Consider the following 14,026-nt stretch of genomic DNA (forward strand, 5'->3'; position numbering starts at 1 on the left):
GCCCATTTCACGGCTAATTCCAAATTTAAGGGTAAATTATTGACTTTTTAAGTTGATGGGGGGAGGGCTAAAATGATTATATTTATTAAGTTGGTCCAGCAAATGATGATAAATCAGCAGTTTCCTTCCAGTTTTTATTACATGTTTGGTAGTATAGTGTTTTATAAAATTATTTTTAATTAAAATAATGACTTTTACAATTTTTTAATATTAATATATTTAAAATATTTAAGAAATATTAATTTACTATGAAATAGATGAAAAATAATTTAAAAGAGCATTTTGAAAAATAAAAGCTTTCACAAAATCAAAGAGGAAGACTTAGGTTCTTTGATTAGAGTGATTGGAGTTTATGCATGCAATTATTGATACAGTTAGACACGCATCATAATAATTTTTTCGCAAGGCCAACAACGTGGTCATCATCATTAACACCCCTCCTACCATCTTTACCAAGAAGCATCAGTATCTTAAAATTTGTTAGCAAATTATTCTACCTTTTGGGTAATTTTGAGCTATCTCGTGTAATCACGTACAGAGACATTTATTTTTTAAAAAAGTTAAAAGCAAGTAATTCACACTGTTTAACTATAAATTTTATGAGAAAATACATCCAAATATAATTGGCCTTGGATGGAAGGAAGTTTATACAAGGTGTGAATCACTATTTTATTTATATTTTTTAGCATTATGGTTTAATTATGTTTTAAAAAATTTTAAAAATAGTTTAAAATTAATTATTTTTTAATAGTTATATGTCATTTACTAATGTTAAAAGATATATTTTTTAAAAAAATTATTTTCTTTAGCGTACTCTCATACATCAAGATTCTGCTTGGCTTTCCACGTTTCATGTATTCTTGATTTTGGACCCACCGAACTATGAGTTTGTTATATCATCCATTAGGAGTGAATGGAGGAAGAATTTTATTTGGGTGTTCCAAGACACCTTAATCTCCAAATCCGCTCAAATTAGGGTACCATATGCATATCAGTTGCGACTAGAGGTGCCATAAAAAACAAATAAGGCCATCATTAAAGCTGAAATACAGGTTAGAAAGGAAAATTTATGAAGCACCCGACGGCCTTAAATGGAAGGTCGGTTGTGCATATTTCATGCATGATAGTGATGGTTTTGATGCCCATGGCAGCACCAGAATCATCATCAGCATGGCCTCCAGCTCAGGTATCATCGTCAGCCTCCCATTTCTCCCATCCATTCGACGATCATCAGCAGAAAGGAGTTGAACAACACACCAAGATTCATCCACCAGATGTGGTAGAAGACTACAGCATCTGGGATCCTGCACCTAGATCTGGTGGCGGCGATTATGCTCCCATTCCCCACGCAGAGTAGCAATGCTGTGCTTCTTGTTTAAATTCTCTTTCAGGAAGCTAAAGTATTCTGGCTTTGCTTCTTTTGATGATCATGCTATGATTTGATAATAAATAATTTAAATCAGTGGAGCAAATGGATGAAAAGCTAGAGTATCTGTTTAGCTTAGATACAGCCATCCCGTCTGGTTTTTCTGGCTGTACACTGACTCTTGCCGCTACATTTCTCTTTTCAACTCACTTTCAGGTCTGGCAGTTATACGTTCCATTCAAGATAAATCATCCATGGATTTCACATTGCTGAGATGCTTTTCAAGGCAGATTACCATACAATACAGACATCTTTCTTCTAAACCTACCTAGCACAATTAAATTACAGCATGATATATGATGTTAATGACAGAGAGAAAACAGGTGATTAATTTATACATGTTTTCCAACAAAACGGTAGCCATGGCTTTGTAAGTCATCGTAAGTCCATCTAAAAGTGTCTTCCAAAAACCTAGACAATTTTACCCAAGGTATGACATTGAAAATAAACTTCATAACAAAAACACATCAAAAAAACGTCCCATGGGAAACTGAGGATGAAGTATACAGAACCTTTTCTTGTTAAAAATGTTCCCCTTAGAAAACCAAGTATACGGCACCTTCTCAAGTTACAAATATTCCTCCTTGATGGTTTTCAAACAATGCCGATATCCTCCTACAAGATCCTGTTGTCTTCAGCAATGATCTAATGGCAAATTACCTGTTGGATCAGAGGGAACAAAAACCACATTAGCGTCAAGTAACTCAACATTTCCATATCAGAGAAATGAAAAGATTAGGACTTATATGCAATCTCACATCAGAGTTTAGCCTGCACTTCAAATAGCATAACAAATAAACAGGATTACTGTAGCCATTATCATCATATATGTAAGTACTGGAAGCATTTCAATTGATAGATCAAGTATCTAGAAGCAAAATCAATAATCAGTATACTTACACAAGATGAATGGAAGATGGGCCTGCTACAGCAGCAGCTTTCTGAGCACGCTGTGCTTCACACCGGTAGAGCCCCTTCATCTCCTTTTTCACGCGTCGAGCTTCACGCTTTTCCTCCTTTACAGCAGCCTGCTTGCACAATCTCAATGTCATAATCAAAGTTCAAAACATAGGCAGTTGCACATGAACCAAAGTATAATTTTTAAAAGTGCCAAACACGTTTTTTGGATAAGCAAATTGTTTCTTCAGGTGTTATCCTGTGGGTCTATGCATTGCATGTCAAAGACAGAGACACAAAGGAAATGCTGAAAAGAACAACAAATATAAACCTTTCGGTCTTTCTTCTCGTCCTTTGTCTCCTGGCCATGTTGCTTCCTCTTTAGCTGCTCCACTTGTAAGCTAGGCGCACCCTTGACCTTTTCTGCAGCAGGTTTTCTGCGAGGCAAAAAGTCTACAGGAAGCTTTTCTTTTCCTCCAAGGGCAATAACATGACTGGAAGCGTTTAAAGCCCCAATAACAGCTTTGGACAACATCTTCTTTCTAGCAGTTTCTGGAGCTCCAATTTTAGCAGGGTGGTTATCAAGATTTGAATATGTTGAGACAATGGTTTCACAATCCCACTTTTCTGACTCATCACTGCTTTCCTCTTCAATAATAACCTCTTTATCTTCATCCTCATTTTCATACTTCTTCCCATATTCTCTACAGCGGCGAATGACAGCAGCTGCCGAGTCTAATAGCTCTTTATCTTTTGGTCTATCATTTCCATGCAATAAATCTGCAGGAACCTCATATTTGTCATCAAGTTCCAGGTCATCGACTGCATGATCATTAAGGGCATGTTTAAGCTTGCCCGCTAGAAATTCATCTTCTTCAGCGATGTAACCATCATATTCATCACCTTCATCATCAGTGCCATATTCTTGACTTTCAAGCTGAAATGTGCAAAACAGAGATATCTTATGAGACAAAGGAATCTTATAAATGTGATGAATTATCCAGTACTCTAGGTGCATGCACACCATCTGGACATACTTACAGCTATGGACCACAAATAAATGTGCAAGAAGATTCACCTACACCAGGGGGTGCCAAAATACTTGCTCAAGGCTTAGATAACTGACTAGATGAAACGGTCACAAAAATTTAACTAAAATAGCACCATGTCTCGATTCCATGCCTCCAATCAAATCTATGTGATTAATATGAACATGCCAATCTTAAAAGAATGATAACCAAATGATATTTAAAAAATAACAGGTCAAGCAATTATGATTTGATGTCTCTCAGGCACTTCACACATACAGCATAAGAATACAATTTTATGAACTACGTGCTTGAAAATTAGATTTAAAAAAGATCGAGTCAAGATAAAAATGAAAAACATAATTAGAAATAAACTACTCAGCAAGAAGAGTCTCACCAAATCAAATTGTTCATCCAAAGGACGACGAACTCGCTGCTTTTCATCTCCAAAATCACCTCTTACCTCCACTGGAGCATGGATTGCTTTCTCGACCCCACTGCGATCCAGTACATTTTCTCGACCATAGTTAACATATTCATTGATCCCTTCATTAATCACCTTCGATCCCTCAACCAAATCACCAGCATCCACATCATCCTCTCCCTCAGGAAGATTCGCACGAACAACAAAATCCTCCTCCAAGTCCTCAACATCGGAACCAAACCGCGACAAATCACTGTCATCCAGCAATGCCGCTACTTCAGGATCAACAGCTTTCTGAACCCTAACGCCAACACTCTTCGAAGCTACATGGTAAATCGACTTATCATTCCTATCCTCACTTTTCAATTCCGACACTTTTAGTCTCGATGCGTCATAAGCCTAACACAAACCATAAAAATCACAAGCATTATCATTTTCACCACAGTAACACGGAACAGTAAAATTAACGAGTTAATAAAATCAAAACCTTGACTAACCTTAACATCATGAGGAAGTTGATTAAGCTTGGCTTTAGGATTTTGGAAAAAACCCGAGCCATTAACGGTACTTTTAATCTCTCTCAAGTGAAGTAAATAATTATAACCATCATCGGGAAACCCTAATTCCAAAATCTCTCTCCTAACATCCTCTGGGAAAGGCTCCGAGGATGACTCACCAAAAAACCCCCCTCCAAAGTTCGCGGAATTACCAAAGCTACCATTGCCGCCATCCTCCATTTCATCCGGCGCGTCGGCGAAAATTGAATTAGGATCGTCATCGAAGTGGCTGTTGCTGGAGATTTTGTTGCCGGGCAAGAGGCTTTCTACTGTGTAGGGATTGTTATCGACTCGCACGAAAACTCGGTCAGTGCCGTCGAAATTGGGATCGGAGGAATCGCGTGCGAATAATTGGAAAGTTGCGGCTTTTTTCTTGTCGATGAATTTCTTCTTCCCCATTTTTTTTAGAAGATTTTGATTGAAGAGCCGAGGCTAAACTGATTTGTGCAAAGCCCTAAAGTATCGAGTGAGTGCATTAAACCCTAGATGATGCTGGGGTTTATCCTCTGTAGTCGGGTGTATCAACTTTCAATTGGACTCCGATATTTGTATTGGGAAACGACGTAGTTTCTCCGAAAACGTTGGGCAGAATACTTTGTGAAAAATATTGATATATGATGTCGTTTGATTGAAGAGCGAGGTGAAGCATGGATAACCTAATCCCAGAATCGACTTCAGACAAAACTCCGTTACATGTCAGCCCGATTAATTTAATTTTTAAAAAATTAATATGATATTTAAAAAAAAATGAATTTTAACAGGATAAAAGACCATCTCAAATTTTTAATTGAATTACATCATGTTAGCTCCTTTTTTATATATAGAAAACTTAACTTATGAGATGTTTAATCAACACTTTAAGTTTAGATAAGTTGTAGCAACCTTGTTTTTTATTTTTTTTATAATATATTAAAAATTTTCAATGCATTTTTTTTTATCATATACTTATCAGAATACACACAACTTATTTATTTTTCAAGCCACCACTTTAACATTTATCAATTATTTTTTACAATGTCAAGTATACTTTTCATTTCAAGATGTTCTATTCAAATACGTAAATCCAACTTGTTTAATCTGTACATAATTAATCCTTCCTTGTTTGGAAAATATTAGAATAAAACTAAATTAACTTTAAAAATTAGAATCTATAGCTAGAGTGTTTATTTTCAATCTCCACTATTCAAACTTCAGAGAATATCTGAACGAACAACTTATTAAAATTATTTCTTCATCCAACGATTGACGGAGAAAAAGATGTTTGGCAACCAAAATTATACAAAAATATATTTTATCAATAAATACTTCATGTGCCATATCTCTTACAGAGAGCCTGGTATTACAAATCTCTCTAGCTAAAATATAACACACACAATAAAGAGCAGCATCCCTAAAGGCAGCCCAATCCAACAATATAGAATAGAGATATAGTTGTTAAAGTGTTTGCCTTTAATGTGTTTTCTCTCAAATACCAACTCACTCTCACTTAAAGCTCTCAATCATTGTTGATTTCCTTAAAATTTTGGGTGAAAATGAAGGCTTTACAACCTATTTTTGTGGCTTTTAGGTTTGTTGATATAACAACCTTTAAAAGAAGGATTTTTTTGCCCTAATAACCAATTTACCCTTATAATTATATATACACCCCTTCCAATCCACCTTCCAATCCAATTTGAGTTTATTGACATTTCTGTAAGGTTTTACTGGGTTCTGATTAATCTAAAAATTTAACCTCAAGGGGTGTGTGTGTATTGCCATCGAGCAAAAATCTATTTTGAAGCAAGATTTTGGAGATCTTTTTGTAAAACATCTTTTGCATATTTGCAATCAACACGTAAAAGAAAATTTTGATTTAATGGATCACTTTGAAATTTTACAATGCAAAGAACAATTGAAAGAATTTTCTTTTTGATAGTGGAATAGTTTTTTTTACAATCATTCTAATGGACAGACGTGTACTAGAGTTTTAGTTTGATCTACTTTGTAAGGTCATAGATATTGGTACTGGTGAAGGGTAATATATAGCAGTTTGGAGGGTTAAAAGGAGAGTGTTTTGGTTGGTTGAAATCTTTCAACAATTTATCTAGATAGGTTTTTTAGAGTTGAGAATCATTAAGTCTTTTGATGGCTTCAAGAATAAATTCTTAATCTTAGGTTAAAACGTTAGTTCGTTTGGAATTTATAGAGGCATATAAAGTAGTACTGATAGTTGTTATTTTATCAATTTGAAATTCTTTATTAGAAATGTTTAAATGAGAAATGTCTGTGTTTGTGGCTTTAATGTATAGGTTTTGTATTTGATTGATAATAACTTCACCTATTTGGAGCTCATGGAGTTTAGTATTAACTTTGCAAAAATGAGACATATATCCTTTTTTATTGCATTTGTAACAGATGATGTTTTTAGGTCAAATAGTAGTTTGGGTTTGGACTGGAAAGACTTATGAGTTTTGGTAAATTTCTTGTTGGGTTTTTTGTAATAGGTTTGTTCTAGTTTGGAGTAAAACTGCTTTTGGTATTTATGGACTGATCATTTATAGAGGATATATAACTAGAATGGTTTTGAGAACAATTTCCACTACATAAGGGTTTTTTAGTAGATAGGTTAAACTGATGACAGAAACTACCAAGTTTTTGTCTGATATGTTTCATTTTCCATTTCAATTATTTTTAGAGTTTAAGATCTTGGCAGATCTTGAGACCTTCTTTTTGGATGAAGCTCACAAGTTCACCGTATGTAAGCTGGTCATATGGTATAGTTTTGATTGTACAGGTATCTTTGATTTTATCTTGGACCTTTTCTCTTAAAAGAATAGGTAAGCCTGCAACGAATTTTTCTTTTTAAAAAGGCTAATTTGAGTCTTCTGTAAGTATAACATAGGTAAGGAATGTGTTTTTGTACCATTAAAAGTCATTAAGCTTTTTACATCTAAGGTTGAAAAAAAGTTCGGTAGTTGTATCATTCAAATGGGAAGGATCTTTGACAAAGTATAAGGAGATAGTGAGGATAAGGGTTGATACAACATTTTGGATGGTATTTCTAGATGAGCCAAGGATGGATATTTGGTCGTCATATGTTTGGAAAGAGTTTAAAATTTATAAGTGGTCGGTTTTAATGAGATAGTAATCCTATCATCCTTTTAACTGGCTAGAAAAACCAACAACAAGGAGTTCAACAATGGCTTTGTTTGATGTTCTTATTTGGGTTTTGTAAGCATTGACTGTTATAGTTATTCGTTGAATGATGTTTATGATGTTGTATTTAGACATTCTATCCATATTCTATTCATAGAGAGAAAAGGCATTGTATTTGTGTTGGCTAAGGATAGTTGGTTTAATAGATGTGGAAATACCTAGAGCAATGATTATTTTGGAAGCTTATTTGGGAAGTCTATTTTGTTTAAGAGGTTGATTTGAAGGACCATCTTCATTAGAATATTGTCTAGGACTATTTTGTAGGGTATTTACTTAATTTGTGGATGTAAAAGGATTGATTTTTTGTAACTTGTTAGTTGTTTGTAGCGTGTTTGAGACAGTTAAAGATGAACTATCAAGGTGTTGTAAGTAAGTGTATTTTGATAGCTTTAAAAAAATTTATATGGTTTTCTTGAATTTGTGTTTGACTTGTTTTTGTGATTTGATAATGAGTTATATCTATATTTTGGTTACTGTGGGTTATTTAGATATTTCTCAAAGGTTGATATTTGGACTCAATTATTAGTCTATTGGTGAGATTTCATATAAGAATTTTGAATCTTGTTGTAATTGGGCATGCATGCTTGATGGATGAAAATGGATATACAGTGTGATTTTAAGATGCATAATATAATTTGAATCAATTAAATAATAAAATTTGTACTTTTATATAATTAGATGTAATTATAAAATTTTTCCTATATTTCACATCTTTGGTGAAGAAAATGTTGGAAAAATTAAATATGTTTTACAAAATTATAGGCATCATAACAATCTTTTTTGAAAAGAGTTTTATCAAGAATAACATGTTTTTCTGAAATCAAAATATTCAGCTCATTTAGGATATTTTTAATGACTACTAAGAAAGTTGAAAATGTTGAAGGTGATTATTGTTCAATATTGATATATAATGATTTTGATATATTTATGATGTAATCTGCATGTTAAAAACTTGTTGAATGAATGTCCAATGTTAAATGTCTAAAAGAGTTTGTATGGTATGGAACATTAATGACATAAGAGGTTTTATAAATTCTTCCAATATATATTGTGCTATAAGAGAAAAATTCTTTAGAGAATTATAAATTTATAGAATGATGGTGACGATACAACTTGATTTTTTCATCAAAATATTGAGGTACGTTTTTTATTTGATATATATATATATACACACACACACATGAGGGTTGAAAAGATAAAAATATAAACATAAAAATAAATATATTTTTAATGATAACTTCAAAATAAATTTTTATATTTTTAAAACAGTATATCTCATTTATCTTTATTATATTAATTTTTTTTATTATAATATAGTAATTAAACCACAGCTGAATGTTATAAAAATGGAGAAAAGATTCTTGAATTTTTATATAGCTTGTATTATATAAAAAAATATATTAAAATACATGAAAATTGAAAAAATAGGCATGTATATGCAATTTTTTTACACGTAATTGTTATTCTAAAAAAAAAGTCACCATTAAAATTTGATAAAAGATTAGCTATAGAATGAGTTTGACCATGATAGTTTTCATAATTGTAATTTAAAACAAAACAAGTTTTTTTAAAAATATTTTTAATTATAATTTTAAAAAATACTTATAATTAAAATTATTATAAGATACATTTTTATATATTTTTAAATATTTTATATAAATTAAAATATATATTATTTTAATTTCTATAAAATAAAAATTTAAAATATAATTATATACAAGTTTTCTTGGAGTATAAAAAACAAAAGCTATATAACTAATCAAACAATGTTTTCTATATCGATGAGAGGGGAAAAAAAAAAAAACCCACAGTCTCGTGACATATCAGTTGAACGCATACACTGCCTGAAGATGACGTGTCCATTTCCATTCATGGTTAAAGTTTGAAACACGCCGTAACCGGCCCTACAAGATTCTTTCCCCTCCTCTAGCAACTATTTACAAAATTCGTTTCATTACATTAGCAAACGATATTTTGTGAGTGCCAAACATCCATCCCCTCTGCTTCAACCTCCACAAGGTTGGTATATACTTTTCTCAAATTTTTTCCCAATTTGATATACAAAATCCGATCCGGTTCGATTGCATTTTTTTAATTAGCTATTTTTTAACGGATTTTAGGGTTTTATCTTTGTTTTTAATAATCAAGTTATGGATTCAAAGAACCAGGGTTGGATTTCTTGAATTCCTTGCTAATTTATGTTTATTTTTTCGTCAAAATGCATTAATTGCTCAGATTCAAATCTCGAAGTCGGTTTCTGCCTGTTGCTTCATCATGAGAAAATATTTGATTTAGCTACAGATAATCTATTTTATGTTCTTAGATTGTTTCTCTCGTTCTCTTCTATTTATTCATTTTTTTTCGTCATACTAGATTAATTGCTGCAGAAAGGGTTTGTGAAAAAAAATAATCCTGGTTTGAATATTTACGAAATAGGAGGTAAATTACTCATTTGGGTGATTTGTTGCATGGTTGGTGTTTTGTGTGTCAAGTTAATGCAATGCTCATAGCGTTCACAAATTGAATGTGTGAACTGACCGAACAATTCTTTCCCAGAAGTGGTACATAAATCTTCGTCCAGAGTATGTTTCGGTTGAGGAAATGTTTCTTTAAGTTTACATGGTATGCTTTGGATGTATTGAATATTTAGTTTGGGTGGTGGTTGTTGGACGAGGATTTTGTTGTAGTGTTGGGAAATTGGTGTTTCTGTTTGAAGGTTAAAATAGGAGCATGAGGTGAATGAATGCAGATAATTTTGGGTGTGATCAATGTTCACAGGGAAGCTGCAGTAGCTGTGGAATTTTGGTGTTGGGCTTGTGAAACTGTGGTGGTTGACGTTTTTAGTAAAAGATTGAGAAATGAGTTCACGTAGCAGGAGCAGTAGCAGAAGTCAGGGTATGGGTCGGAGCCGTAGCAGGAGTAGGAGTCCCCGAGATCGCAGATTTCGATCTCAGCGTAATTCCTATCGTGATGGTCCTTATAGGAGAGAGACACACCGTGACCGTGACCGTGATCGTGGTTTCAGGTTATTGGTTTTTCACAACTTCTTTCTTTTGTCTTCCTTTAGATTGTTTGCAGTTTACATGCATTGTGAGGATGCTTTTGAACTTATTGTATCTAAGCATCAGATTTAGTAGAGTGTGTCTATATGCTCAAGGAGCACCTTGTGACACATTGTCCTGTAAGCTTTTTGAAGGCTTTCGTTGTGCTCTATGGTCGCGTGCTGGAAACTCCTTTCTTTTTCCTTCCTTGTTGGCTGTGGTTGTTAATGCAATGTACCGTTTAATGCCAATGCAGCATATAGTTTCTTAAGGTTATGAAAGTTGTTAATATACTCCTTCATGAAATCCTTACATTACTGCTGTTTAAGATTTTTACTGTCTAATCAAGGGAGTTTTTGGCTATTCATGAAATCCTTACATTACTGCTGTTTAGGATTTTTACTGTCTAATCAAGGGAGCTTTTGGCTGTTTTTTTGTTGTTATTTTTCACTTCTATCATTCATGCAACTGGTAAACAAAACAATCAAGTTTACTTCTGCTCAATGTTGGACTCAATTTTTGGTTCTTAAGGATCTTCTATCATTTTGGAAAAAAAAATCAGAGTCAAGAAGGAACTGACAGTTACAATCAGTTTCCTGTTTCATCATTTTTGGATAAAGTTTTTACACCGTTGCAACTTCGACAATTTTTTTTTTTGCATTCTTTCTTCTATTGCAATTGGATGCTGCATTCTGTTTTAAGAGTTGAGTTTCATTGGATGTAATTGGTATTTGGTTTGAACACTAAAAAAACAAAACAGATAAAAACACCCATCACCGAGTCTAATTCCTGGTGGGCATTTTCTGCAATGGTATAAAATGTAAGAACTATTGTTTTTTTAAATTAAATCTTGTGAAACAATAACTATAATGGATGTGAATGACAGTGATGGGTGTCTTTTGAGGTTAGTTAGATGCATGCGCTTTAGGTTTAGGTAATTTTATATTTCTAATTTTTGTTGGTTGTCTTCAGCCAAACCAATTTGTGCCATAATTGCAAGCGGGCTGGTCATTTTGCAAGAGAATGCCCCAATGCTGCTGTTTGTAACAACTGTGGTCTTCCTGGGTAATAATTCTTCCTGCCTTCATTTTTCTGCGCTTTCTGTTCCCGTGTTCTTATACATTGGATAAGCATTTCAGCTCTGCATCTTTCATTTTTTTTTCAGGCATGTTGCTTCTGAGTGCAGCACACAGCTGCAGTGTTGGAATTGCCGGGAACCTGGGCATGTAGCAAGCAACTGTCCGAATGAGGGCATCTGCCACGCATGTGGCAGGTCTGGACATCGTGCCAAAGATTGCCCAAATCCTGAGCCTTCACCTGGAGATGTGAGGTTGTGCAACAATTGCTATAAGCCAGGGCATTTTGCAGCTGACTGCACAAATGATAAAGCATGTAAGAACTGCAGGAAAACTGGCCATATGGCACGTGATTGTCAGAATGAGCCTGTCTGCAACTTGTGCAACATTTCTGGGCATGTAGCAAGGCAATGCACAAGGGGAAATAGTTTTCCAGATAGAGGAGGCTGGGGTCGTAATAGCAGTTATCGGGATGTGATATGCCGTACATGCAATCAGGTGGGCCACATGAGCAGGGATTGTATAGGTCCCATGATTATCTGCCACAATTGCGGGGGGAGGGGCCACAGGGCAATCGAGTGCCCATCAGGAAGAATAGCCTTCCGAAGGTACTGATACTCCATAAATCGATCCGTGTTTGATTTTGAGAGGCAAGGAGCAAAAACATATGACAGTGATGAGTTGTATGGTTTCTCACATGCAATCTACATAATTTGAACAACAGGAAGATTGTTTCACTTTGTAGCAAATTTTATGAGAGGATTTTTTCTATTCTATTTGAATCTTCCTTTTCAGTCTGAAAACAGCAGAATTGCTATGCTATATTCCACAATGCATTCCTTAATTTTTCTGCTCTTGCTTTGATCTGGAGGATAAAAGTCTATGGTAACAAAAATGGCATGTTAATGCAAGCTCTCCATCTAAAAATTCATTATCTTGTAGTGTAAATCAATTTAAAAGGCAGATTAGAACTTCAAAACAAATACTCATAAATCTGACTGGGAATTTGCTATGTGTTTATTTTATCCATATCTTGTAGGAAACAGAGTGTTTATTTTCTTTCAGAAAAGTAGGTGTTAAACGGCATCTATGCATGGGGCTTTTCTGTTCTAGCTTTCAATAACAACGGAGACGATACTTTTATGTCTCTACTTACTGCCTTGTTTTTTCAGTCATCAACGTCATCATTAATTTGAACAGTAGCTCAACCTGTTTTCAGCATGCATGATCAATTTAAGACTCTTCTTCACCGGTATATGAAATTTAACAACCCAATATGAAATAAATTAACTAGAGGGTGCTTGCAAGAAAACTTGAGCCTGAATCCTAACAATCAATTCATTAAAAAAATATTTTCCACCTAGAATAGAAGCATATGATGGTACCAACACACTGAAATCAATCAATTTGTATACCTTCGCAAGGAACCTTGTACACAAGTAACAAGCTACCTCCACCACTAGCTCTCTATGGACTGCAACTTCATTCACACACTTCAATTCTCAAACGTTATTGTCAAGCAATAGACAGAAGCACGGTGCATGCTAATTAAAGCACTATTGGGTATCGTGAGACAAATTAGTACCGTGGGTTTGGTCTAATCAAGCAATCAGTATCCTTCTTTTTGTAAAAAAATAATCAAATGATTAGAATTTTTTATAGTCATTTTCACTCTTTATTTACTTGAGTTTACACCCAATCAAAGACCAAGAACATGCACGCTATGTACAGCTATATATCTTAACGACTACAGTAACGCATGCCCTCGTAGCGGACAAGGGTGGGCGCGTTTGCTGCACGCAGAGTGCAGATTTTAGTTTATCTTATTCCTTGCGAACTAGGTGGGGACAAAAGTGAGCCTTAAGGCACTGTCTTTTTTTTCTTTGGACGACCAGAACTAGCTTGATAGTTTGGAGGTGGATTTGCTTCACTTAATTGGTTAGAGATCTGGATCAAGTGGGGTCCAAAATCTAGCTGTCAAACTGTCAAAGAAGTGCTATATAAACCCATGGAGCGATGGCGTGAAAATGCAAAATAATTGGAAATCAATTTGAAAGAAGGCACTAAAAAAATTAAAGATGGAGATACGGACGAGAAGGAGAAGCTTATTTGTTCTCTTGTTTCTAGCAATGGTAGCTGTTGAGTTGAGGGGAGACGAGGGAACGAACAGCATTGCTGATCATACGAAAGTCAATGTCACTTTTTTAGATCCTGCCAAGCTACTAGGAAGTCAAAACAAAACTTCTAATACTGAAGCTGTTGTCAACTACAACAAAAACAGTTATGGTGGACGCTATAGAGGAGGAGGAGGGGGAGGGGGAGGCGGTGGAGGTGGAGGTGGAGGGGGAGGGGGGGGAGGGGGGGGGGGCGGGGGAAAAGCAG

General features: G+C 34.6%; 3 protein-coding genes across 6 annotated transcripts in view; 2 read left to right on the top strand and 1 right to left on the bottom strand.

Annotated features, from left to right (window-relative positions):
* Window positions 1-1,703: 1,703 nt before the first annotated feature.
* On the bottom strand, window positions 1,704-4,831 carry LOC105140143 (Low temperature viability protein). The gene is made up of 5 exons (XM_011046849.1): window positions 4,273-4,831; window positions 3,749-4,174; window positions 2,655-3,260; window positions 2,327-2,454; window positions 1,704-2,086 (listed from the first exon to the last, which is right to left on the bottom strand). The coding sequence occupies exons 1-5, from the start codon at window positions 4,729-4,731 to the stop codon at window positions 2,083-2,085; spliced, it is 1,623 nt and encodes a 540-aa protein (XP_011045151.1). The 5' UTR covers window positions 4,732-4,831; the 3' UTR covers window positions 1,704-2,082.
* A 4,570-nt stretch (window positions 4,832-9,401) lies between these two features.
* Window positions 9,402-12,498, top strand: LOC105140145 (cellular nucleic acid-binding protein-like). 4 transcript variants are annotated; one of them, XM_011046851.1, is made up of 4 exons: window positions 9,402-9,546; window positions 9,901-10,552; window positions 11,541-11,633; window positions 11,734-12,498. In XM_011046851.1, the coding sequence occupies exons 2-4, from the start codon at window positions 10,386-10,388 to the stop codon at window positions 12,257-12,259; spliced, it is 786 nt and encodes a 261-aa protein (XP_011045153.1). In that variant the 5' UTR covers window positions 9,402-9,546; window positions 9,901-10,385; the 3' UTR covers window positions 12,260-12,498. The 4 variants fall into 4 exon arrangements, with proteins under 4 accessions (XP_011045153.1, XP_011045155.1, XP_011045154.1 ...); XM_011046853.1 differs by having other exon boundaries at window positions 10,084-10,552; XM_011046852.1 differs by having other exon boundaries at window positions 10,087-10,552.
* A 1,275-nt stretch (window positions 12,499-13,773) lies between these two features.
* LOC105140157 (glycine-rich cell wall structural protein 2-like) overlaps window positions 13,774-14,026 on the top strand; it is a 1,025-nt gene continuing 772 nt past the window's right edge. Inside the window, exon 1 of the mRNA XM_011046866.1 lies at window positions 13,774-14,011. Within this exon, the coding sequence (XP_011045168.1) occupies window positions 13,774-14,011 (238 nt within the window). The remainder of the gene's footprint in view (window positions 14,012-14,026) is intronic.

This window comes from Populus euphratica, unplaced genomic scaffold (genome assembly GCF_000495115.2).
Source record: "Populus euphratica unplaced genomic scaffold, PopEup_1.0 scaffold98.1, whole genome shotgun sequence".
Classification (NCBI taxonomy): Eukaryota; Viridiplantae; Streptophyta; class Magnoliopsida; order Malpighiales; family Salicaceae; genus Populus; species Populus euphratica.